The sequence below is a fragment of the Cupressus sempervirens genome, chromosome 3, assembly GCF_028749045.1.
Source record: "Cupressus sempervirens isolate cs-2001-9-10 chromosome 3, ASM2874904v1, whole genome shotgun sequence".
Lineage (NCBI taxonomy): Eukaryota > Viridiplantae > Streptophyta > Pinopsida > Cupressales > Cupressaceae > Cupressus > Cupressus sempervirens.
Window position 1 is genome coordinate 575,100,300 of NC_143120.1, and position 27,207 is coordinate 575,127,506.

Below are 27,207 nucleotides of genomic sequence, written 5' to 3' on the forward strand. Positions count from 1 at the left end.
CTTTATTCTTATCAGACTTCTTAGTGTCTCTGAAAGAAGTAGTACTCTTGGAAGTGAACCTGCTAGCAGGTGCTGTAAGCTCCATACTCCAAGCTTTCCTCATAGCCTCCTGAAGTGTTGGTGGATCAAATGCCTTAATCCACCCCTTGAGGGGTTCAGACAATCCTTCTGTGAACAAGATAACCAACCGTCTCTCAGACACATCTTGTACCATAACCGACAACCTCTAGAATTCACTGATATAAACCTCCAAATTGCCTGACTGTCTCAGCTGTGTAAGGTCGCGGAAATAAGTCTCTGGATCCTTCTTATCAAAACACTCAACCAATCTATCCACAAAGTCTTGATAGGATGTCACCTAATTGTGCTTCAAAGTAACCATCCCATGTGACCACCAATCATGAGCTGCGCCTTCCAAATGCAAGGTGGCGTACCTGATGGCATCTATCTCAAACATAGGCCTTAATGCTAGGAAAGTGTCCAACTTATGAATCCATGCCTGTGCTGTCATCTAACCACTACCATCGAAAGATGGTAAGGTGAGTTTCCTAGCAGCTCGCTGCAACTCACTATCATGACCTCCTCTAGACCTCCTATTTTGATGGCTACTCCTCATATGCTCTCTCCTTTGGTTCAGATAGCGATCAAAGTTCAATAGTTCACGCACATGTGGTGGTAATGCCTGCCATTCTGCAGTAGCAGCTTTGAGATCATCGTGAAAATCGTCCGGCAAATCGTCTTCTCCTATCTCCTGAGCCTTTTCCCTTAGGAAAGTAGGACGAGTAGGCCTATTTGTTGTCCATGATCTGTGCCTAGGAGCACCCTGTGAGCCTGCCACACTTCCATTATCATGATCAGGTGTACCTCTACCTTGTTCCTGAATCCTGGGCTGAACAACTCTCTCCATAATGGTAGTCAAAGCTTGTAGTGATTGAGCTATTTCTTGCTGTCCGGTAGTCATGATTCTGTAGAACTCTCTGGTTTCATCATCATCAATTTTGGGAAATCTAGGTGGACTCTGTGACTGTCTTTCACCCATATCTCTGCCCTTAAGTATTGTTCTCCTGCGAATATAATATCTGGAATATGGTTGCATAAGATGTTCTACCCAACAGGATGGTAGGAATACTGCTCTGATACCACTGAAGTGATCCTTACTATTAACCAACAGAAATAAACTAAACTGTACTATGCCATTGTTAGATGGGAATGTAATGTTTCAAATAACTTCATCACCTAAGATGGTTATGACAATTGCAATGCTAATTGAAAACACCAACAATATTCAGAGATAATAAACTTATCGTTATTTGCATAAATTGATCTGTTACAAGCTCAGATATCAATAACAAGCTTTTACAATATTTGTAGGAATTTGGAAATAAATAGCAATGCCTGGTATAATTAATTGATTCTAATGAAATTATTATTAAGAACCTGGATTTATTTATGCAGTAGGTACGGATTTCTCAGGATGGCACTCTTTCCTTGTTTGAATGTAATCCCGCTGCTGAAATTGGTGAAATCGAATCTGTTTTGGCCCACCCACATTAATCTGGCTGGGACGTCACTACTGTGCCATTGGAGTTATATCTTCCCATGCGTGCCCTTGACCTGTCTGTTATCACTGCAGAAGATTGATATTAATTGCGTCCTCCAGAATGAAGCTTGAATCGATCATAACTGTACTCGCTTGGCGTCAACCCTGAATCGCTTGTGATTCCTCCGCCTTCAATTCCGAACTCCGGCGCCCAAGAATAGACCACGCGAACTTATCAGTTCGAGATCCCTTACCTCCTTTGGTATTTCTCAATACCCTCGGCTAGACCCGTATTGTTATTGCGTTTTTTAATCATTAGGTAAATCGTTGCTCACGGATGCCCTGGTGAACTTAGGTACCTCTGCTGTTACGAATTGGCTTGAAGATTGTCTCTTGTAAGCCTTGGTTTCCCCTCTGCAACTCAGCTGTTGCCTTCAACCAGAGTCTTCTTGCAAACAGACTTTAATGTAACGTACCATCAGAATTGGCCTTTGGCCACAAATTTTCACCCTGATGAGATGATTGTAACGTCGCCTCCAGTTTCGCAATAATTCGGGTGATATCTCACACCCTCAAAATTGCTTATCAATGGGAGTTTTTGTTCCCAAAGATAACTTGAGAATTTGCAGACCAAATGACTACAAATTGCTCCAATTGAAATAGAAGTCGAATCCACAAAACCGCTTGTCCAAAAGGGTGCCTCTTGTCCTCTATTTATTCACTTTTTTGAGAAGTCACTGGAAGCTTCCGGAATCGTCTTTTATAATATCTTATTATAATGCACTTTTATTATCAAATAACAAATTAAATAACTTTATTAAATTAAAAGTGTAATCTTAATCCGTTATTAGAACATGTAGGTCCCATTTACTGGATGTAGCAAAAATGCAATCTTTTGGCGAGATGACTCTCTCTCCAAAATCATTTGCCTACGAGAGTCGATGATAGGCAAATCTAATGTAGGAATTGTGTTACTAAAAAGGGGACATGACAGATCCATAAACATTCTCATGCTCTATGGGGAATCTCCAACATGTTAGTTTCTTGTAAAGCCAATGCAAGTTCTGATTGGGTGATTACTTCCAAGATTCAGAGAGATAATCTTAGTGACTTTCCTTGCCCAGGATCTGGTTTAAAACTAAAAAGTTAATATTTGTTGTAATCTTTACGTTCTTTCAGTAGATACCATCAACGTTGTACCCAAAGGTTCAATGGGCATGGCATGAGTTTGAGAAATATGAAAGGAAAATGTAATTTGACTATCTTGATTAATTTGACGATTATTGGGGAGACAGTCACTGACATTGTGAGCTTGTTCCTACACAACAAACGCAGGGATTTATATGATTACTGGTGAAGTATACAGAACTATTAGAAAGTATCATGCACGAATAGTGAAGAACTTATTAAATCTCACCTGTATATGGCAAGGCAATCAACCCAACGGTCTGAGGATGTGAAAGGGTGTTAGGGCCTTCCTGCGGCAGCGGTTATTATTAAGAGGGTGTTTTTATCCCATTTTTGGCGTCACTGTGTGAATATAATTAATCGTGGAGGAGCAATCAGGACGTTAACCCTTGTTAATCTTTTCCAATGGCATACTTATAATGTTTTCTTTGTTTTTGTTGCAGGTTTGAAGGGTATCGCATGGATTACTGGACGCGAGGCATTTACAAGTCGCAGATTATGTACATGATAGTTTGATCGGTTTGGGCGAGTGGGTGATTCTGTGTGCTTGGATTAATATTCATGGCATAGTCAACCTCCTGCAGAAGCCTGAGCGAGCTTTGTGAATGATTAGACAATCCGAGAATGAATATTTTAGCATTGCAGCAGAGGTAGCCCATACCTGGGCAAATAATTGGCGGGAAGAGCAAATATTGTTGTTAGGTGTTTAGCGATGCTCATGAAAATCCATATTTGTTTTATTATTCCGTAAACAATTGGGTTGTTAATTAAGCCATGTAAAGGAACAACAGTTGTGATCTGCCAAAGGGTGCGATGTTTGGGAAGATCTAACCGACACCCTTTGGTTGCTTATTTATATGTGTGTTGAAAATCAAATAGATCATCATCAGACTCTTGTAAAAAAAATAATATTTTGAGCACACCTGTTAGTATCAGCACCATTCGACTTTTCATTTCCTTCTAAAGAAAAAATTTGAGATTTGAGCAAAGCAAAAGGGTTCAGGTTGTTGAGCATTAATCTCAAACATTGTGAAGATTGATATGTGTTGAATTGAGAATCAAACGGCTGAGGGTCTTCAATTCGATCTGTCTCACAATAAAATCAGTAAGGATTTTTAATTTTTTTAGAGTTGAAATATATATAACTCGTCCTTTACAGTTTTGTCATCGATTTGTTTGTAATTTATTGATTTTGATAAGTACATTAAATTGTTATTTGCTGTTTAGATTTGATTAATACAAAGAATGCAAGATATAATTTCTTCCCATTGTTTGTAGCTATTGTGTCCGTGTGATGGTTAAAGCATAATAGACTAATCTGAATATGCAAAAGTGTAACAATTTATGGCATAAAATTAATTAAATTATTAATAAATATTATACCATCAATACTGTAAAGTTGTATGTAAGAAATGTATGTTTGACTCTTTTACCCGATTAGGATTTGGCACTGGTCATAAACCTGCTCATAAATTTAGAATTCAATGCTGGCATTTCTTTACTTTTGTCTTTTGAGGATTTGATATAGTAACTCATTTTACCCGTTTTCTATTTCAGCATACAATTCTAATAAGCAATCAAAGTTTGAAGTCACTAATCGCAATTTAAAAGTTTTTCCTTGATATTTGCCAATTGAGGAATTTGTTTTCTTTAATCTGCTATAATACATTTTGCATCCGAGTTTTGGATTTGGGTAAACAGGCCTTGGTCCAGCGGAACCTAAAGCGCAGAGGATTTAATCCTGTCACGTTGGCCAAAATCAGTTAGATACCTAGCATCGAGTAGGCAAGGCTCGTAGGTTTCTAACCAGTGATTTTGATAACCAACATACTCGATGACAATAATGCAACCAACACCTCTGTATGAAACAGAAAAGAAAGATGACCACCAACAAGCTATGTAAGGGTTAAGAGACCTGAGAAATTATTTCCAAAATGGCGAGACATCAATTCATGAGTAGATCAGATATAGAAGTGTTATAATTATTAGAGAAAGGCAAAGACCCAGTTTGGGTTTTGGAGAAAGGGAATAGAATTTCGTATTTCCTTGTCAATGTCATATTCACTCACACATCATAAATTTCTCAACAAGAAAAGCCACAAGCTGTGAATCAAGGAAAATCTCGTGCTTTAAACCCATGTTTTGGAAAAGGGAAATGCAGAAGAAAGTCTTCATGAATCACGACCGTACATGACAACAAAGAGTGGAACTAAGTCAACATAATAATTTCTTCTTATTACTCAAAATAGGCCTAAAAAGTCTTATAAAATATTTCTATAGGAACAAAATTGAAGGGGCTTTACCTTGCATATATCAAGTAATGGCAGCATCCTCTAGAAATTCCAAAATTGTGAGAGGAACGAATAGAAAAGACAGAAATGTCTTTATCAATGGTGGTCCAGGCACAAATGTAGTAGATTTAAAGGAATTAGTGTTTGCGAAAACAAAATGCTCATAAAAATAAAGGGAAATCATTATTGAAGGAGCGACCTGCAAAAATATCTCTAGAAAACATTTTGACAAACCCTCTAGATGAAAGAGAATAGTGGAAATGCAGCAGGTATGTTTGGCAGAAGATGTAGAAAAGAAAAATCTCATTGAACCTCCAGTATTGCCGGCCAAAGAACTATAACATTCGACAAAAGACCCTTGAAGTAGCCACTCATCTTTTTCTTTCATTTTCAGGAGATGTGAAATGACAAATACATTTGATATTTTTGCTTTAGGGTTGCACAAATATACTTGGAGCAAGGTTTGCCACGTTGCCTTCTCTTGGCCAATTGGTGATTCACCTTTTGAATTTGCCTTGTAATATTTTATTGACAATGCATCAAAGAGTATCAAATAGTTATAATACTTTGGAGTTTTAATGTTTATTTTGTTATTAACTTTGAATCATTTTATTGCAATTAATATTACTTATATCGATAGTTTATAAATCAATTAAGTAAATATTAAAGTTTTTATGCAAAGTGAATATTGATGTTTTCAAACTAGAAGAAAAGATTAAATGACTCCTCTTCAATGACACATGGAGATTGATTAAAAAGGGAAGACGGGGTCTTCTAGTTTGATAAAGTTGTAATGAAGAGGTGAGTGAGTTGTGTTTTGCCAAGTGGTGAGATTGGTTTGGAGTCAAAGAGTAATTCTAGGAGTTGGTTTGGGTCGAATATGACTTTGCCTAGTCAGTTTTGGGGTTTTTATGGCCAGTTGGAGCACTTTATGGGTAGTTTGACATGGGTCATAGGGCTCTTTATGATTCAGTGCAGGTTATGAATTAGCTAGTCATCATTTTTGTTGGTTTTGACTCCTTTTTTGGAGGCTCTTTTCATGGATTCAATCCCAAGGGGATTTGTACTTAGTCTTTTAGACTCATGTTGGTTTTCAGTTCTGATTATGCGGAGGGAGATTTTGTGAAATTTTCCTGTGTCCTTGATGTATTTTTCTGCATTTTTTGTAACTCATCTTTGGATACTCAAGATATGAACTGAATCATTTTCTTAGCAAAATTTGGATTGATTACGAACCTTCTTTTCTTTCTGCAATTTTGAGTAAATGTGTAATAGATAAGGGCAATCAGTGAGTTTCAACATTCCTTTTACCATGTCTCAACTCTTGTCAAATTGCTAAAGTGTAAGTTTGTTTGTAGGTTACAGTGTGTGTTGATTACATTTCTCGGAATTGTTAAGTGAATAAGTATCTTTTCCTTAGCTTCTTCTTCAAGACCTCACTGTGAAATATTTATTCAAGCCTTTACAGAACAAAAGTGTTTAATTCATTAGAAGAGGTGTTACGTAGTGAAGTTAGTTGTATGTTTTGTGTCAATATTTTCAGTGAATCACCTATTAAGTTAGTTCTAAGGTTTCAAGCTTTTGTTGGTATTTTGAAACATCTTTTCGCTTTTTCCTTTCGAGTCTTTAAAGTTTGTTTTGAAGAGCATTTGGTGATATTTAATAGGCACCGACCTAGGAACCAGAGGTCTCATTTTCAATATTGCATATCCCACATGCAGAATTTGAGTCCCATGTTATGCTAGATTATTGAAACTTTAGGGTGCAAATTTCTTGTATAACACTACCCTGCCCAGCATGTGAAGAGGGAAAGAATGGAGGCATGGAAGAGGACTCTCCACCCTTGCAAGCCTTTCATATCCTATGTTTGCCTCATTTTGAATTTTTTGGTAGCTCAAATGTTTATTCTTGGACTTGCTCTTCACAAATAACCTTAGGAGGCACTATGAGCATGACGTAGGATCATGGTGTCATATATAGATGCAGGATAATATTTCAATTGATTAATGCCTCTAGGATAAATTGTTTTCCAATACAAACATTAAACTTCTCCTTTCTTTTCCCTAGGGAAAATTTCAGCTTGTTTCTAACATGGATCCTTCTAATCTGTGTAACCCGGGGATTTGCAACCACCTCCCAAACCTAGAAGTATTGTACTTGAGACGTCCCCGCACCGGGTGCTTGCGCACCCAAGTACCCTCACCTCCGCCATTCTGAAACAATGCTTCCGCTGAATTGGTACTTGGATTTCTTTTGGAAATTTCTTTTTTGAATGTTACTATTGGGTATGTAATATGTTACTATGTTGAATGTTCAATTGTTGTTCATGTTGTGATTTAGGTATGTTCAAGTATTTTAATTTGGTATTTTCTACTGAAACTACATTTCATAACAAGCATTTCAAGTTCTACATGTATACTATACAACATCTATTCTTGCTTTGTCCTCCCCTTGCCACCGTCCCCTAGCTGTCCCTTTGCTGTCTCAAAAATGAGGCCCATTTTCTCCCCGTCCCGGAGACTCGTCCCCGCGTCCCCCCATCCTGACATACCCGAGTACTTGGGTTACATTGCTTCTAATTGGTGTTTTGGTCATTATAAAGACAATTTGAAAATCTCAAGGCTGCTGCAATAACATATAAATAAAAAAATTAACAACTGTGATTTATGATTAATAAACTAATGCTAAAAATGCTCAATTTGCAACTGTAAAATTAGAATTTTTACAAAAATTCCTAGGGTTTGTTCAAAACAAATCAAACGCAACTAGGGTTATTTCTTTGATCTATTAAAAAATTATAGAAAGATGAAATGAAATGCAGAGAAAATTCAGTTTTTGGTTATAAAAGACAAGAAAGCCATCAAAATACAAACTCACCGCTTAAGTCGTACAATCAACCATTGGTAGACACCTTTTGATGTACCCAACTTATCTAAAAAGTTGGCCAAATGTGATTAAATAATGGATTTTTCCTTTACCTCCTTGCCAGTTCAAGCAGTGAGACTTGCTTTATTACTCAGTGGAGTCCGAAATTGGCTCCCCCAGACTTGGCAAGTGTAAGTTGCCTTGGACTCACTGAGTCTAATTAGAAAGTCCAAGTGAATACATTTTATGGCTTCTTAATTTAGCCTTTATTTTCCTTGGGGTCATAACAAATCTTGCTTTCAAAAGCTTATGTTATTATATGCAAGCAGATGAGCCAACTTGCTACCAACATACAAACATCTTACTAATTCATAGCAGTTGTCTCACATGAAAATAAGATTCTTTAAACTTTTTTCTTAAATTTTATTTAATATCGATAAATAAATGACATAATATGATTCATAATGTTAAATGATGAAATAGAAGGGATATGTGTAATGTTATGTGGCCGTGGTTTTGTGACATTATTGTTTTGAAGCATTTTGGTGTCATATTTTACACAAATTAGAGAAAAATTCAAAAAATATCTAGTATACAGTAGTAGTTAAGGATCATTTCTGAATCTTCTTGATGATTTAAGTAAAAACTAAGACTCATTTACATCATACAATTGCTAAGAGTAATTGATATCACACAATTCCTAAGACTAATTTACATCATACAATCGCTAATACAAGATCCTAATTTTTGAACAGGGACATGCACACTCCTAGCATGCCATTGCTTCCTCTCCTCCTACAACCATCCAAAATTCCAACACAAGTTATTTCAAATATCGAGGTTGAGAATTTGGCAGATCAATTTATTGCAAAATATAACTTAAATGAAGATCAGGTATGTTAATGACAAAGTAAGGGGAAGTACTATACAAATCAATTTTATTTTGAGATTTATGTCTTACTTGAAATCTAACTGTGGACTAGACTAATTCTTTTCTGAACTTTTAGGCCAAAGCTGTCCAGCTTGTTGCAAAATGGCTCAGGAAATCCTCTGGTACAAATTCAGGAATGCTATCACTGGAGCCAGAAATATGCCTTATTCATGGAATTTTTGGGTCTGGAAAGAGTAAGTAATTTAGTAAAATTCTTTGATAGATGTTATATTTATTGGAGTTTGACAATTTATCAAAGAATCCATACTGATAATTGTGTCATGGGTAATTCAGGTTACCTTCTGACAGTTATTGTGATCTTTCTCACACGTGTTTCAAAGGTTTGATGTTTATTTTTTATTTTTTTGTAATATTTTTAGGACTCAATCATTAACAAACTATATTGCTATTTTGAATACAAGTGGAATATTGTAGTTTATTATAAACTTGTTCAATGTTCAGGAATGGAACGGACAAGAAATGAGAATCTTAATTTCTGCTGCAACAAATGTTGCAATAGACAGGTAATATTCTTCTCTTCTCTATTATGGTATGGCGTCCAAAACAATTAGGTGTAAAGATTTTAGGACATTAAACGCCATCATTGTTAGTGACTCAGTGTTATAAAAAACCATCAATCTATCCTGTCAGCTTGAATATGAGTTTATTTTGAATTGGCATATTAAATATGAATGTTACCATATTCTAATCGCAAGTATGATTTGCAGTAGTATTCTTATATTTATAATTCAAAAACCTCTAACAGCCTGCTCTATAAATCCTGCCATGAAATCCCGATGAGGAAGGATTGTAGCTCGAGTATCTACAATAACCCTTGTGAAATGTCTGATAACTCCTGACCCCTACATGAGGTAAGATGAATTTATTAATGTCCAACGGGAGACCACAAATGGATCTAAGGGACTGTAAATAGTACATCAGGGCCTCGGCCAGAAGTGGAAAGTTGGAACACCAAACGATGTCTGCGGAAAGATCAAAACAAGAAAGCAAAAAGACAAAAAGCAAGGGGACAAAACAAGAGGCAAGAAGAGACTAAGTACTTTCTAATATCCTGCATTTTCAAGTTGAATTTAATAGATAAATAAATATTATAATACAATTTATTATTAAATATTTATAAGATATCAAATTGATATAATGATAATATGAAAATAATAATATAATATAACTAATTATATTGATTATGCAATATAGGTGAATTCTTTATCATTATAAAGATAAATAACTAAAAAATAATATATTATTAAATATTAATAAACAAATTATTACATTACAGTAAAATAATAATAAAAAATAAATATAGAAAACATATGAATGAACTAATAGTAGTATTACAAGAAAGAAGCATAGTACATATGAATAACTTAATAGTATTACAAGAAAGAATCGATAACAATAATAAGACTTATGAAAATAGATTATAAGATTGTATTTAGCAAATAAATAATAGTTATTCAATATTCAAAGGAATAAGATGTTTTACAATCTATAAGTTAGCAGACATGGCCATTGATTACAACATGATGTGTCTCTTGATACAGGCATAATTTTGGAAAGATATAAGGGAGATAACACATACCTAATAGAGACCGCTAGAGGGAGATATCGATAACTGGACAAATACAAGTCAGCACAGGAAAGGATGTTCGAGTAAGCACCAAACAACCAAGGGAGATTGGCCGACTTCTCAGCTAAGTATTCAGGAAAAAGTCCACGAGGAACATGGGAAGACTCGACAATTCAAGCCCAAAGTACAGATAAGTATCGAATAAAGAGAAGGGAAAAGACAAAGATTAATTTACTATTGGAGAGAGCACTTTAAACATTCTAACGTGGCCTCAGAGGAAAAGGAGGGGATTATCAACAAAGAATATTGAAGGGAAAGCATCTTCAAATCAACAAGCATTCCATCGAACCTTGTAAGAACAAGATTTGTGATTCATAGTGACACTTATAAATATATAGGCTATACAAAGCTCATAAACAACTTTAGTAATATAGAAGCGGAAGGAAAGAATAGAGATGGACATATATGCAACATATTCTCGTATCGATGATATTAGAAATGCTTGCTGCCAAGGCAAATACGGTTGATAGAACAGGCCAATATACATTCAACCCAACAATTGAATTGGAGCAAAGTCAACAAGGGAAAAGTAAAACATCAGAAAAGACAATTGCAGATTCTTATATGACCATTATCAAAAAATCACAACATGTAGTAAGAAAAAATAAATATATCTATTCAACTCGGGCAAATTCATATTGGCAATAAATGGTGGTTGTAAACAATTTTTTAGATATAAGGAATATATCTGAGAAACAACGATGGAGATGAGTTGTCATCAGTAATAAAGAAAGATGAAATCATTTGGATCAGTCATCAAACATTTAAAAGTGTCATTCACCTATATCATCCAGTCCAAGCAATGTCACGAACTTACTTTGAACAAATACATATTCACTTACAGCAAATAAGAATAGTCTAATTTAAATAGATGGGTATTGAGTCAACTCCAATGGGAAGTGTTACTAAATTTCTACACATGCTGAAATTTATTTCTGATTGCAAAGGTTTCATACAATTACATAAGCATTTTACATCTTAATTCAGTTCATGCATATTGAGATTATGTCCATTATGTGCCCAAAGAATAATAAATGTCCTTGTATTATTCATTCCAAATATACAACTGATATTTACAAAAGAACTGTAATAATCAAAGAATTCTGAGAATGCTGAAAATAAAATTCTCTCACACGAGTGACTGTGAGAGTAGCCCCTAAGTTGCTGATATATATTCCAACTCCGCAAAGTAAATAACATAAAAAGAAAAGAGAGTAGAAAGTCATGGGCACCAATCATTGCCTATAATGACTGGTTGGCTTCCATCCATCCGCTGCCTCAAGCCGTGTTCCATCCGCTCATCGAAACCTTGCATTGATAAGAAAATTGTTAGATCCAATGGATCTAAGCAATACAAAGGGTCTCATTTCACCTCATTCATTTTCCTATCATGCCATTCATCTTCACAAAATAAAATTATATATCGGCAAAAAAAGGAAAACTATCACATTGAAATGCTTAACTATTGACATGTTTACTATACAATGTTCTGTTTCTAATGGATATGTGGATATAATAGTAGGCTCCCACAAGGGTTATTGAGCATGGCGTACCCACTAGAAACATGATCTATGAAGTTGATCAAGACAAGTAAAACATAAAAACATAATTTTAAAGGGACATGTATTCATCATGCATGAAACCCTTTATTATCACATTGGAGATTGCACAAAAAGAAAAAAGAAAAATTATTTGATTGTTTAAGGGACAAATTATTATTTGATTTGAAACCTTACAAAAGAAAGTAAATTGCAACAGGATGCCAGAGAGGCACTAAATCAGCAACAACAATAAATAGAAGCAAAGATGGTGCAACAATAATCACAAAAGCACTTAAATACTAGATCAAAACAAATGCTATCAGTTATTCATTTATAATGCTTCTAGCAAATTATAGAAGAGAGGGAAAGTTTTTAGTTTTGAACGAATGCATAAGTGTTGCCAAAATGTTGTTTGCAACTGCATTCTTAATGAGTGTTGTATTTCAATACAAGTGCAAAGTGATATATAAGACATGTATGAGACCACGTAAAGAAGGCTGAAATGAAGAGCTAAATGTAATGCTCCGAAGGCAAACTTGGCTTGAAGGAATCTCGTCTCAAAGGGAATCTCTTGTTTATCATAATGGATAAAGGAATCAATGCATACACACAATGAATCAAAATAGCAGAACTTCTTATATTATTCGCATACGCCAGATATTACATTATTATATTATGCTCAAGATCATCGTACGGCTAGGGAAGAAACATGTAAGCACAGATCATCTGTCACGCCTCAAAAATAGGAGAACCAGCAGACGGTGTGAATGATGACTTTCCTAATGCACAGTTGTTCTAGATTGTTGTACTGCCAAAGTGGTACATGAGCATCGAAGAGTACCTGTCGACGAGACAGTTTTCGTGTAGCATGCCACCGAATGAAAGACGGAAGTTGGTGTTACGGAGCCGAACGTTTCAGCTGATTAATGGGCTGTTATATAAAATGGGACCCGATCAGATCCTAAGGCGATGCGTCCTGGAGGAAGAGATCCCAAGGGTACAGAAGGAAGCACATGAAGGACCGACAGGACACATGGGGCTAGATAGCCGCACGGAAGATACTCCTGGCAGAACTATGGTGGCCGACTGTACACAACAATGCCAGGGAGTGGGTCGTTGCATGCGATACATGACAGCGAGCCAGGAAACCTTTGAAGAGAGACTTCATGCCTTTGAATCCCTCTCATGCACAGGAACTCTTTGAATGATGGGGATTGGACTTCATCGGGCCCTTGAAGATGAGTAGAACCAGAAGATATCGATATATCATTGTAGCGATGGAGTAACTGACCAAATAGGTGGAGGCACGCACACTACCCGATAACTCGGCGGTAAGCACAACAAAATTTCTTTATGAGCAAATTATTACCAAGTACGGGATTCCATTGTAGTTAACAAGTGATAGAGGTGGACATTTTGTAAATCATGTTATTCGACTGCTCACCACTAAGTTCAAAATCTATCATTCATTATCGAGCCCATACTACCCAAGAGCAAACGGATAGGCCGAGACTACCAATAAAATTCTAGTATCATGTACAAATCCTGTGCAGTTGAAGGTGAGGATTGTGAGGAAAAATTACCCTCTGCCCTTTGGGCTTATCGCACGGTGTATAAGGTGACAACAGGGCACCTTTGTTTCAATTGATGTTCGAACAGGAGGCCGTAGTACCAGCGGAATTCATGATACTGAGCCTGAGGATAGCATTAGAAAACAAGTTAGGCGACATGGAAAGCTTAAGGGAGTGGCTATATAAATTGAATAAGCTGGAGGAGAACAGATTATTGGCACAGTGGGCAACAAAGGTAACCTAGAACAGGCGGAAGGCATGGCACGATAAGCTCTTGAAATTGAACAGGTTTCAACCCGAAAAATGGGTGTTGAAGTACGATGACCGAAATGAGATCAAACCAGGCAAGTTCAAGATTAAGTGGGTTGGGCCATATCAGATCCGAGAAGTAGGCGACAATGGAGCGATCAAGTTATGGACACTGGATGGACAGGAAGTTTCGGAAACAGTGAACGGGTGTAAGCTGAAAATTTATTGCGCCACAGCTAAGTCACCATCAGGGCCTATTAAGAAGTAGACAAAAAAATAAAATATAACAAAAGAAAAGAAAAGGAAAAGCATCGTACGGTTAAGTGACGTACGACATTGCGAAGGAGCAATAATCATTGTATGGTGGAAAGGTTGCATCACCGTACGCCATGGAATTGCCCCATAAAGCCCGTACGGCTTCCCTTTTTCAAAACAAGTCATTCGTTCTAGAAGCATTGGAGGCATTGGTCACCGTACGGACATAGCAGGGAGTACAAATTGATACCGCACGGCTTAGCGGCGACATTGCACAGAGGTTTCTTAGAGCATTCAAAGGTTACACGCCGTAAGATAGTAAAGGTATCGACACAGTACGCCGTACAACTTCTCTTTGACAACATAAGATTGAAACACGTTCACCTTCAACTATATCACCGTATGGACATTGAGCCAGTGTGAGCAATACAAGGAGGTTATACAAGTCAATTTCGGTGGCATCTTGCATTCGTTCTAAGGCATTCAGGTTGGTAGCATCCAGGTTGGAGGCATGATACTTTCACGTTTCGAGCAAAGACTTAAGCCATATCGCTGTACAGTCTTTGGCTGTAGGTAGACATTGCTAATTGGGGTTTGGCTCATGATTGAGCGTGGTCTTGTAAAGGAAGATAATGCCAGGGAAGAAGATTGGTGCTACAAGATTGGTGATGCAGGAGACTGAAGTAACTAGGCCAAAGGAGGAACATAGGGCAGTTTTTGAAAAGCTTCCATATTGACTTCTCGTGGACAAAGATTGTCTTCACCTGCCTGGACCCCTCTATTCGACAGGAATTAATTGAGTAGCTGTATGGCATCCAAAGAAGGGCATCATAGATCTTGAGCAAAGAAGCCGTACGGCCGTACGACACACAAGAGTACGGGCAAAGGGCTAGCATCCGTACACAGGCTAGGAGGGAATTTTTGCAACCGTATGAACAAGTAATTGACCTAACGGATTTATTTTCAGCAAACTGATAAAGGCATATTAGGTATGCAATCAGCCGGGAAGTGGGCTTGGAGAAAACAACTAGATCAGTATTCAACCATGAACCAAGATGTGTAGGCAGGACCACCTCAAGCACGGCCATGCTGAAAGGACAAGGGCAAGCAAAGGGCCAAAGTGCAGAATCAGCCGGATGTGCACACAACACCACAAACTATAGTTTTCCAAGGGTTGAATGGATGGGACTGTAGGAAATGGTGGGATGAAAATCCGGATACGCACCTCGTTAAAGAAAGCATCCGAAAGGCACAGGTGGAGTGGGCAATCCAGATGCCACTTTTTTGTATCCGAGATTGTGAGGGCGTCTTGCATCCTATGATTGAGGCTTATGGCATGCATTCACAAAAGTGGTCAATTTCGTATCTGGGGTATGACGTACTGGTATCATTTCGGCCAGCCGATTTTACGAGAGTATTTGGTATACCAGGAGCGGCGCAAGGAGGAAAGAAGATTGATAGTAAGCCCAAAAAGATGAGCAGGGAGACGAAGTTATAGCTAATATAGTTGGTTTGTAATTACTAGTACAGCAACAGGTGGATACCCTTATTAGCACTTCGAAGGGAAGAGGGTTGCAGAAATCTGATATTAGAGATGGCCATTGGAAGTGCCTGATGGATGTGGTAAAAAGTAGGGTTACAGGGTCCAGTAGGGCATCCGACATTTCCTTTCTGTTGGTTAGTACGATGAACGGGCTCATGAATTGGAAGGTGTACGACTGGGCTTCTCTTTTAGCCACGTGCATGGATGAGTTCATGACTCTACAACATAAAACATTCTATATGCCGCACTACGCCATCAGACTCTTTTTGGAAGCTACTGCGAGGACGATACCCCATGAGCAGCTGGAAATTAAGCCAAGTCCGGCGATACCTAGCAAGCCTTCGGTAATGCAATGGAAGCATTTAGACTCACCTATAGGACAAAAGGGCGTGAGCCAGAAGAGGGCACTATAGGAGATGGAGGAATTGGGCAACACGGATAGTGGGCACTAGGACACATCTTGTGAGGAGGATGACTTTGAGGATATGGAGGTGGAGTAGGATGAGGAGGAAGATGATGAGGAAGGCAGAGTAATATATGCAGTTCCACTTTGCTTTCCGTGACAGTTGACGGTTGCGCTAGTGACTACTACATTAGTTCTGACATTTCCAGCCCCACATATGCACACCATGGCAGATGTACATATCCCAGGGTTCAGACAGTTTCGGCATCCAATGGTGATGACCCCAGTAACTCTTAATCCTAGATCACAGACAACAGTAAGTGCCGGTCCAGACCTCAGTAAGTCGGAGGATAACATCGCCAGCGACCATGACTATGGGTATGCAACCTGCGGGATCGCAGTCTCAGCTAGCGATTTAGGAACCAACTCTCGTACTTGTAGAAGAGAGTTTGCCTCAGCCACCTCCTGTAGCAGAGCCGGCAGCAGAGGGAGGAGTCAGTCAGGGTGACACACAGGAGCAGGTTTGTCTAGAGGTGATTGGGATGGATGCAGTAGTGACCATAGCGGACACTTTGTTGGATGAGGATCAGGATATTCTAGAAGCTGAACCCCAAGTGCTAGCAGTGGAATGGATGAGCACAGCGAGTCGGGCGAGTGAGTACTTGAGGTGATGGGTACTTGCCCCTGTTACCAGAGATCCTTCCATTTAGTCTTCCATGAGAGAGCACACGCACTTGGAGGCCATTTGGTCAAACAGTGAGGTAGTTTAGGTACCGGCATCACCAGGGGTGGAGGATCAGAGTCCAGTAGTAGCAGAGAAAGTAGATGAAGGTGTGCAGGTGTCAAACCTCTACCAGTAGCGGAGGAGAAGGATATGGATGTTCATTCTTGCCTGGCTGTCATCGCAAAACAAAGCAAGTCCGTACTAGAGTTGGTGCTTATAGAGCAAAGAAGGGCAGAGGCTGGGCAGGAAGCTCGGGAGACGGCTGAGAAGGCTCGGGAGGAGATGGCAGACCAACTTGCCACCCAACAGATTTCATGGGAAGCAGAGCGGGCAGCCTTGTTAGCGCAACTCGATTAAAGTGCACAAGGGAAGCAGCAGGCAATGAAACAAAGATAACTACAAGCAATGAAACAAAGGATTTAATGCAAGCACATTCCATTTTGAAGTTAATGATTAATTGTTGCTGAAACAAGATTCAGCCACAACTAAAGATAAGGTTTCTTGTATTCAGCAATTTGGATGCTTCCCTGATTTATATAGCAATACCACTTACCATTTTATGGAGCATTATAGGAGTTTCTAGCACATTGTAAATTTAAGGTCATTGATAGAACATGCAAAATTTATGGATGATGTAAGGTCTCTATTAACCTAGCTGATAGCACTTGTAGTTTATGAATATCGAGATGGTGAAATTGGTGCTATGTTGAATCCTATAGAACCTAAGGGAGAAGGAGGATTGGACGATGCAACTGGTCAAAGTGGCAGTGGAGGTGGCATTCACCATAAACAACAGTCCAAAATTACCTTTAATGTAGACACAGAAGAGAAAAAAGAGAGGGGTTTGGATACCGAAAAAACGTGCCTAAAAATTACAAGAATGACTTCCTCCTAACGTCAAAACGCAAAAACTCACCCACAATAGGTGAAATAAATTCTAAAATCAATTTCAGATTGAGTCCAAATAACAGAAACTCACCACCAATTCTCTAGCCGTAGCAGAGTTGTTACAATTTCAGACCCGGTCATGGCTTGTTTGAAGAAAAGTCTTGCAGGCAGTTATGTCACAAGGAAAAAGCCAAAAACACAACTTATATTTCCCAGCCATGGCTACGTGAACAACTCCTCAAAAGTCTAGATTCAGCCATCAATGTGGCAGCTTAGATCAGAAAAATGACAAAAGAATAAGTAACAAATGCTCTAAGAAAGATTCCAAGTTCAGATTCAGCCGTCAAGTGTAGCAGATGTAAAGTATATGCTCAAAACCCTTGCAAATGAAGATGTCTTTCAGGATACCCAGGATAGTGACAGATTTTTATGGCATGAATAAACAACAAATTGCAAAAGGAGAAGCCGTTGGAGGAGACATGAGGTTTTTTTTTTGAAAATAATGGTTCCAGCAAAAACCCATGAATGCATGATCAAATATGAGAATCAACATGAAGAAACAACAGCAATAATGAAGGTAGATGTCAAATAGAAAGACGTCAGTAATTTCCAAAAATCAGTCTTACAAAAGGCACAAAAAAATCTAATAGCTCCAAACTCAAATTATGGTAAAGAGAAACCTTAAAGTATGGTAACTCCAGCAAGAATCCAAAAGTAGCATTGGAATGAGCAAGCATGGCCATGTTTTTCTTGCTCATAAAACTCCAGCAAAAGTCTAGGTCCAACTAGGAGAATGTAGGACATATAAGACATAAGAGAACCAAAATGAAGAATCACGACCCCAGCAGCAGAAAAGACAAAAATATATTCATCCATGGTAGCATTAAAAATTGCAGAGAAGGTGCAAACCCTAGCCACATAAGATCCTATACGAACTTTCCAATATTTCATGCTAAATGAAAAGTGGAAAATGAATAAGCCTTTAGGGTTATGGCATTAGTAATATATTTGCTCTCAATTGTTTATATAAACCTTTGAAATCCGATGACCTTGATATTCTTTTTTGCAAAGCCGATGACCATTTGTTGGTATTTCATTTCCCAAAATTCATATTGGCTTATGTGTTGTGGCTTATGGGTAGGTTTATTTAATATTTTGATGAACTTTTCTTATTTTTGCACAAGTCTTATCTTTGTAAAAGAAATATTAATGATATAATTATAAATCATTTAATATTTTCTATTCTTGATGCAAAAAGTAAAGGTAGATAGACTTATGCATACGTCATGGTCATTGAGTTTAAATGTTACATGTGTCTAAGAGTGAGGGTTAAAGTCATTATGTTTTGTCCGAGTATTTGAGTTAGTTGGAGTTGTAAGGAATGAATATAGGAGTTAGTTGAAGGTTGGATTTGACTTTTACTAGGTAATTTCAGGGTCTTTATGATCAGTTTGAGAACTTTAAGGGCAGTTAGGAGAGAGTCATAGGTTCCTTTATAACTTAGTACAGTTTATCAGAGTATTGACTCCTTTTTTGGAGCCTTCTTTTATGGATTCGACCCCAATGGGTTTGTACTGTAATATTCCCGTTATAAAATAAATCAATAATCAAACTATTGTTAATGGGTCGATTGGTTTAATATAACTTGGACCCATTTTTGTTTTGTTTCCATAGTTTGTGTCGCTATCAGCCATCTTTGTACACCCTCAGAAAGTTCTCCCTGACGGGTATTTAAGCATGGCTTGTAGGTAGTCTTTACATATGCAATTTAGATTATTTCTTTGTACTGCGAATTCCTATTGGAGTTCTCTGTAGTTCGTCATTTTGGAAGTGACAGACCTTCCCTATTTGGTTTGTCTGGTTTCGGTGGGATTCAATCCTCACCTTATTCCGTTGCCTATAACACTTCGCTCGGATCTGGCAGGTCGGAGCACCATCTTTTGGCAATTAATAATTGAAGGTTGTTTGTGTTCAGATCTTTATTCTTGTTTGGTATTGTCTGATGAATTCAGAATTAATAGTTTAAAGTGCAAATCAAAATCATTCTTGTCCGTACCTCCTCCATCTCTCAGAACACCCTGTATTACTCACGGTATGGCCTCCAAGCTAAGCTGTACCTTCTCCCAACCATCCGTATGACCTCCTTATACCCAACTCTACAACCTTTATATGCTCACCATACGACTTCCATAGGCTCACCATATGACCTCCATAGGCTCATCGTACGGACCCATAGTTCCTACCATATGGCCATCCTGCAAATCATTTTTACTTCATCGTAGAGCCTTGCACCATCTCTTCCACCATACACCATTCTTTTGGTATCCATAATCACACTGTATGGCATGCACTGTACGACCTTCAGCATGGTTCGTATGCTCCTTCTGACATTCGTACAAGCCTTCTAGTGGCAACATATTAATTCTTAGGGGAGTTGTAGGTACAGGTCATCCCAATGGTATCAGAGTGCTTCGATTCTGCTAGCCTGTGGACAGTGAATGACAATTTATAGCTGAAAGAGAAGAACCCATTCCATTGATATAATGGCCACCAAGCTGGAGCCCACGACTGTCGAACTCGTGACACTACTGAGAGAACTTGCGAAGAATCAGGCACAGATCAATGATACTTAGTGAGTCATGGAAGAGCCTCTCAAGAAGTTGGTAGACAATAAAATATCCAGAGAACAAAATGGTCACAGTGCGAACTTGGTGTCAGGTAAAGCAAACCCTCATCCAGCATGCTCTCAACCTTCCATGTCATCTTTTCCCCCTCGGACGGAGATAGCACCCAGAGGGAAGCAGCCAACCATTAGAGAAATGCAAGAATGATTGAGAGATGACTAGAAGAATGCGAATTTTTAGGAAGATATATCCTACAAGGATTATGCACATCTGAGAATGAGATATTCGGGAGGTGGAAACAGAGGATATTTTAATGATGTTCTTAGGAGGAAGTTGAGTAAAGTAAATTTGTCTCCATATGATGGATCCGGATCCCTATCTACACAAGCGTGGGTAATGAAGGCCAATACTTCCAACTTAATCCCATGCCAAAAGAAGCAATTAAATTTGTGGCATTGCACTTGGAGGGAGTAGTGCATGAATGGTGGCATCATGAAACCATCACACCGGGGCATGATCAAATAAATACTTATGCATAATTTATTGAGATATTGATAGATTGATTCGATGATAAAGATTGAGAACTCAATTTCAAAGATTTGGCACAATTGAGGCAAATTGGATCGGTTGACCAGTACATTGTGGAATTTCAAAAACTCTTTGTTTTGGTCACGGACATTTCTAGAAAATGGATAGTGCGATTCATGCACGGACTGACAAGGACTGACAAAATCATTGAAAGGTTGGGTAAAGGGGTTCAATCCTGCCACCCTATCAGAGGCTATTAAGAAGGCACAGAGTATGGCATCATCATTGGCATCATCCTCGTGAAGTTACATTCCAAACTGCCGGTGTTTTTGAGGGGCAAAGACAATAAACCTCTGCCCAAGAAGGCGTCGTTGGATGAAGCCACTAGATAGGAGCTCTGAAGGAAGAAACTTTGTTTCCACTATAAGGGAACTTGGAAGCTTGGCTACAGATGCCTCGGAAAAGGAAAAATCCATTACATTGAGGTCGTGTGTGATGATAACGACGAACAAGAAGAAATACCCTCCAAAGACAACCAACATCATGACGACACTAACATGGTTAGTTTGAATCGTACGGAAAGAATTGAAGTATTGGTACGATGCGGAAGAACTATTGCCCTAGCCGGTAGCCTGAGGTGCATAGTATGTCGTGTATGGGGAACTCTTCAAGGACAAGGGGTTATGGCGATGCTTGATAGTGGAGCCACCTTAAACTTCATAAACTCATCTCTAGTGAAGCGAAGAGGTCTACCTATGGAGATAGATGCAGGATTTCAGGTCAAGGTTGCTAGAGGAAATGTCATGACTTGCATACACCTTGATGACATGGAGTTTATTTTGGGCATACAGTGGATGGAGACACTTGATGAATACACTCAGAGCTTCAAACAGATGGATTTCACTTTCATTGTCGATGGAAAGAAGGTTCTCCGCAGAATGGCAAATAGGGGTCCGAAGGAAGTTTCTGCATATCGAATGGAGGCAATTTTTTGGCATGACAATGTTGCTTGGGCTGCATATTGTTTTGTTTCGGCAAAACCTATAAAAGGGCAACAAACACCTCCTTAGGATGATGATCTCCAGAAGATTTTGAGCGACCTTGATAAAGTTTTTATAGACATTCCTCCCAGCATACCACCTCATCGAGGGTTTGAACATACTATCGAGATGGAAGCAGGAGCCAAATAGGTCATAACCACACGATACTGCCATCCCAAGAAATTCAAAGATGAGATTGAAAGGACGATTTAGTAATTGCTAGAGAAATGATGGATCCATCCCAGTTCTAGCCCTTTCACATCATTAGTGGTATTGGTCAAAAAGAAGGATGGGACGATGTGCATGTGTGTGGACTATTGAGCATTGAACAAAAAAAATAAAGAATAGATACACCATTCCAAGGATAGATGAGTTGGTAGATGAATTGCATGGCACAGTCTATTTTTTGAAATTAGATCTCTGTTTCGGATAGCATCAGATTCACATGAGGGAGGAAGATATGGAAAAGATGGCCTTTTGTTGTCACTATGGGCATTATGAGTTCTTGGTCATGCCGTTCGAATTAACAAATGCACCTGCTCTATTCCAATCATGCATGAATCACATCTTTAACAAGCAATTATGTAAGTACTTATTGGTATTTTTTGATGATCTTCATATTTATAGTAAGATATGGGAGGAGCACTTGAAGCATCTGGATGAAGTCCTAAGGATCATGAAGGAGTAGTCTTTGTTCGCTAAACAATCCAAGTGTGAATTCAGTATGACAGAAATATTGTACTTGGGGCATGTTGTCAGTAAATATAGAGTTCAAGTTCATCCAGAGAAGATTCAGGCTATGCTTGATTGGCCTCACTCAAAATCACTCACGGATTTGCGAGAGTTTTTCGGATTGTCCATTTATTACTGGAGGTTCGTTAAAGGATTCTCTCAGCTCAAGGCACCCTTAATGGATCGGACAAGGAAGGGGTCTTTCCTGTGGAATGAAAAGGCACAACTCACTTTTGATAAGCTTAAAGAGGCAATGACTTGACTTTACTCGACCATTCATTTTGGAGTGCGACGCATTTGGAGAGGGCATTGGCGTGGTACTGATGCAAGATAAACACCCCATAGCTTATGAGGGTAGGAAGCTTACACAAACAAAATGCTTAAATTCCATCTACGACAAAGAGATGTTGGCCATCGTACATGCACTAACCAAGTTTCGACAGTATCTGGTGGGTGCCAAGTTTGTCATTCGCACGAATCACAATAGTTTTAGATTTTTTTGGAGCAATGGGACTTGAATGAGAGGCAAGAAAAATGGGTAAGCAAGGTTCAAGCTTTTGATTTTGACGTGGAATACGTGAAAGGAAAGAACAATGTGGTTGTAGATGTCTTCTCTAGGAAACTCGCCATCTGCTCAAACCAGATTTCAGCTGGCTAGAAATCTGTGAGCTAATGGATTGCAACACTTAGAATGATTGGTACAAAGTGATGGATGATATCATTTACTATAAGACTCGGATATCCAAATTGAAGCATAAAATCTTGAAGGAGGTACATGACTCACCCTTGGCAGGACACCCGAGCTTCCTCAAAACTTATAGAAGTCTCAAGGAGAGGTTTTCATGGAAAGGACTTAACGGAGGCATATTGTAGTATGTAAGCGAGTGTGCGGTCTACTAGCAAAACAAATCCGAACATACTCTACTTGTCGGGTTACTGCAACCTTTGTCAATTCCGGAACATAAGTGGGAATGTATCTCAATGGATTTCATAACTGGACTTGCCAAGGTGAATGGAAAAGATTATATCTTCATGGTGGTTGTTAGATCGACAAAGTATGCACATTTCATTGCCATTCCCTCAGATTTTCAGGCTGCACAAGTTGTCGATTTTTTTTTTAGAGAAGTCTTTTGTTTGCATGGGTTACCCCGAGATATTGTCAATGATCGGGATGAGCGATTCATCAATGTTTTCTGGATAGAATTGTTTTAGTTGGTAGGGACAAAATTGTCACCAAGTACTAGTTACCACCCTTAGATAGACGAAGATTGTGAACAAGTGGCTCAAAGGTTACCTTTGGAACTATGTTTCGGCACAACAACGTGCGTGGGTCGAATGGATACACCTAGGAGAACATTGTTACAATACCACATTCCACATGTCCATCAGAATGACACTATTCAAAGCTCTATACGGGTACGAACTCCTTTCCTTTATTGACGCTGTTCTAGGTGATAGTCACGTATCAAGGGCGAGGGACTGGCTTTAGGAGGGACAAGACATCCTTAGATGTCTGAAGGAAAACTTACAACGGGCACAAACTTAGTAGAAAATGTATGTCAACAAACACCAAATGGAGAGGAGTTTCTAAGTAGGGGATTTGGTCTATCTCAAGCTCCAACCATATCGACAGTCCTCATTGAAGGAAAAGGGAAAAGAAAAATTAAAGCCATAATTTTATGGCCCCTATTGTGTAGGTCGTCGCATTGGTGAAGACGCCTATGAGCTGGAATTGCTGGAGGGGAGCCGTATTCATAAGATCTTTCATGTTTCATTTTTGAAGAAGGCTGTGGGGCAGAATGTCATAGTAGCCACAGACGTTCCGCCGCTCATTGAAGAAGGAAAGCTCATATTGGAACTAGCCAAGATCATCGAAGTACTTGAGAAGACCCTATGGAATCACACAATGAAGGAATATTTGGTGCATTGGAAACACTTGTTGTTGGACAACATGATGTGGGAGGGCGAGCACATTCTTCAGCACCTGATATTGCAATTGCTTGAGGATAAGCAAACTTTGGGATGGGGGGACTGTAATATTCTCATTATAAAATAAATAATTAATTAAACTATTGTTAATGGGCCAATTGATTTAATATATCTTGGACCCATTTTTGTTTTGTTTCCGTAGTTTGTGTCGTTGTTGGCTATCTTTGTACACCCTCGGAAAGTTTTTCCCGATGGCTATTTAAGCATAGCTTATAGGTATTCTTTAGGTATGCAATTTGGATTATTTCTTTGTACTGCGAATTCCTGTTGTAGTTCTTTGTCGTTCGTCATTTCGGAAGTGAAAGACCTTCCCTATTTGGTTTGTCCGGTTTCGGTGGGATTCAACCCTCACCTTATTTCATCATCTGTAACACTTCGCTTGGATCTAGCATGTCGGAGCACCATCTTTTGGCAATTAATAATTGAAGGTTGTTTGTGTTTGGACCTTTATTCTTGTTTTGTATTGTTTGATGAATTTAGAATTAACAGTTTAAAGTGTAGAACAAAATCATTCTTGTTCGTACCTCTTCCATCTCTCACAACACTCTGCATTACTCACGATACGGCCTCCAAGCTAAGCTGTACCTTCTCCCAACCATCCATACGACCTCCTTATACCCAATCGTACGACCTCCATATGTTCATTGTATGGCTTCCATATGCTCATTGTACGACCTTCATAGGCTCACTGTATAGACACAGTTCGTATCGTACGACCACCCTGCAAATCATTTTTACTTAACCGTACGACCTTGCATCATCTCTTCCACTATACGCCATTCTTCTGGTATCCATAATCACACCGTACGGCCTTCAGCCTGGTCTATACGCTCCTCCTAACATTCATATAAGCCTTCCAGTGGTAACATATCAATTCTTAGGGGAGTTGTAGGTATAGGTCATCACACGTACTTAGAGTTTTGGACTATGATTGTATAGGGAGTTCTGATTATGTCGAGGAGAATTTTGTGACAGTCTTGTGTCCTTGATGTATATGGACTGATCATTTTGCGACAATTTGCTTCTTGAAATGTAGCCTTCTTTCCTTTTGTTTTGATTACGTAAAAATAGGTTTTAAAGGACCTGAAACCTTAAGCAAAGTACATTGAAACAAGAGCAAAAAAGTTTAAAGAACAGAAGGCCTCAAAGCCAGAAGAGAATAGACTGAAAAGGCCAGTAAACAAGAGGCCAGAATACAACTATGCACTAAAAGACACCAAAAGAAAAGCAAAAAGACAACCCCCGAACAGCTACAATGTTTTCAAAAGGTCCGCTACTTGGCCTGCGAGGATGTTCATATTTTCCGTAGAAGCTTTCATGTCATCCAGCTTTCTTGCTTCCACTCCTTAATTCTTCTTGGAATTAGCCCTTGCGCGCCTTCTCGGGCCTTGGTCTGCGTTCATAGGATTCTTGGCCTTTACATTATTCCAACTTGTTTAGTAGGGTGTTGAGTTGTTTGCCATAGTCTTCAAAATAATGTAGTTTTGATTTGCCAATTTCTTGACTATTTTTTCCATGTTACTCTAGAATGCAGACCATTCATCCTTTTTTGAAGATCTTTGCCTAACTGATCTAAATTCCTATTCTTAGTTTCAATTGTTGGCACACCCCTTCATCAAATTCTTTACCTGTTCTGCATTGCCAATGACCTCAGAGAGTCTATCAATGTGCTCACCCAGAGTTCTCTCCCCCCTTGCCGTCTTACTGAGCTGATCAAAGTCCCTTGATATATCTTGCATTTGAAGTTTTAGGGTATCAATATCCTTCATCATTGTCCCCGGGTTACCCATGATTTCCTTTAGGAACGCTTGGTTATCCTCTTCCCTGTTATGCTCAAAGTTGTCCTCATGCTCCCCCTGTTTGTTCCTATCCAGGTCCACCTCCTTGATATCATTCTCATCACCTGCATCTTGAGCAAGCTCTTTTTTTTTTTTCTTTCTACCCTCTTAATTAAGAGTTCCTCATCAGAGGGGACAAAATCACTTTCAGCATTCTTTCCCTTATTTCCCGAAGCCTTTCCCAACCTTCCTCTCTTCTCAAAACCCTTTTTCTGTTCCTCATAATCACTATCTTTGTCTGAATCTCTCTACTTTTCCTTCCTTTTCTTCTTGGAAGAGCTTCCAAGATCACCTTTCTTCCTCTTCTTTATATCAACCTCATCCACCTCATCCTCTATTTCCTCATCAAATTTCTCCTTAGAATCACTATCCTTAGTCTCATAACCAAGCGATTTCATAATCTGCCTGGGCCTATCCACCTTTTTTGACTTTAGGAGGTTCATTATGAAAACCATTAACCCCTAATGGGAGGCATGATCTCCCTCAGGATCATTTTGAAAGGCAATAATAGAATTACTTAGAGATTGTTGAAGGTAAAAAAGAAAATTTATCCTAATCCTATGCCTAAAATGGTTAACCAACATGATATGGTGACCGTATATCTTAGTGAAACGACCATTTAAAAGGTAAGATATTTAATCACCACAAACATAACAAATATCCAGGGGTGCGGAATGGAACCGGGGCTAAAGTAGGAATTATCTATTTTCACCAATTTGTTGCGTTCCTTAGTTGAGTTCGCAAACTCATCAACCGCCTGATCTAAGAGCTTCCTATCCCAGTAGAAGTTAATACCCTCCGTATCAAGCCCTGTAGCTT

At 38.7% G+C, this 27,207-nt stretch overlaps 1 protein-coding gene across 2 annotated transcripts in view; it reads left to right on the forward strand.

Annotated features, from left to right (window-relative positions):
• The window catches only part of LOC149567729 (uncharacterized), a 379,835-nt gene that overhangs the window by 221,880 nt on the left and 130,748 nt on the right, over positions 1-27,207 (forward strand). For both annotated transcript variants that reach the window (XM_089820995.1, XM_089820994.1), the window contains 4 exons: positions 8,640-8,778; positions 8,892-9,009; positions 9,110-9,156; positions 9,278-9,339. In XM_089820995.1, coding sequence (XP_089677121.1) covers positions 8,640-8,778; positions 8,892-9,009; positions 9,110-9,156; positions 9,278-9,339 — 366 coding nt within the window. The remainder of the gene's footprint in view (positions 1-8,639; positions 8,779-8,891; positions 9,010-9,109; positions 9,157-9,277; positions 9,340-27,207) is intronic.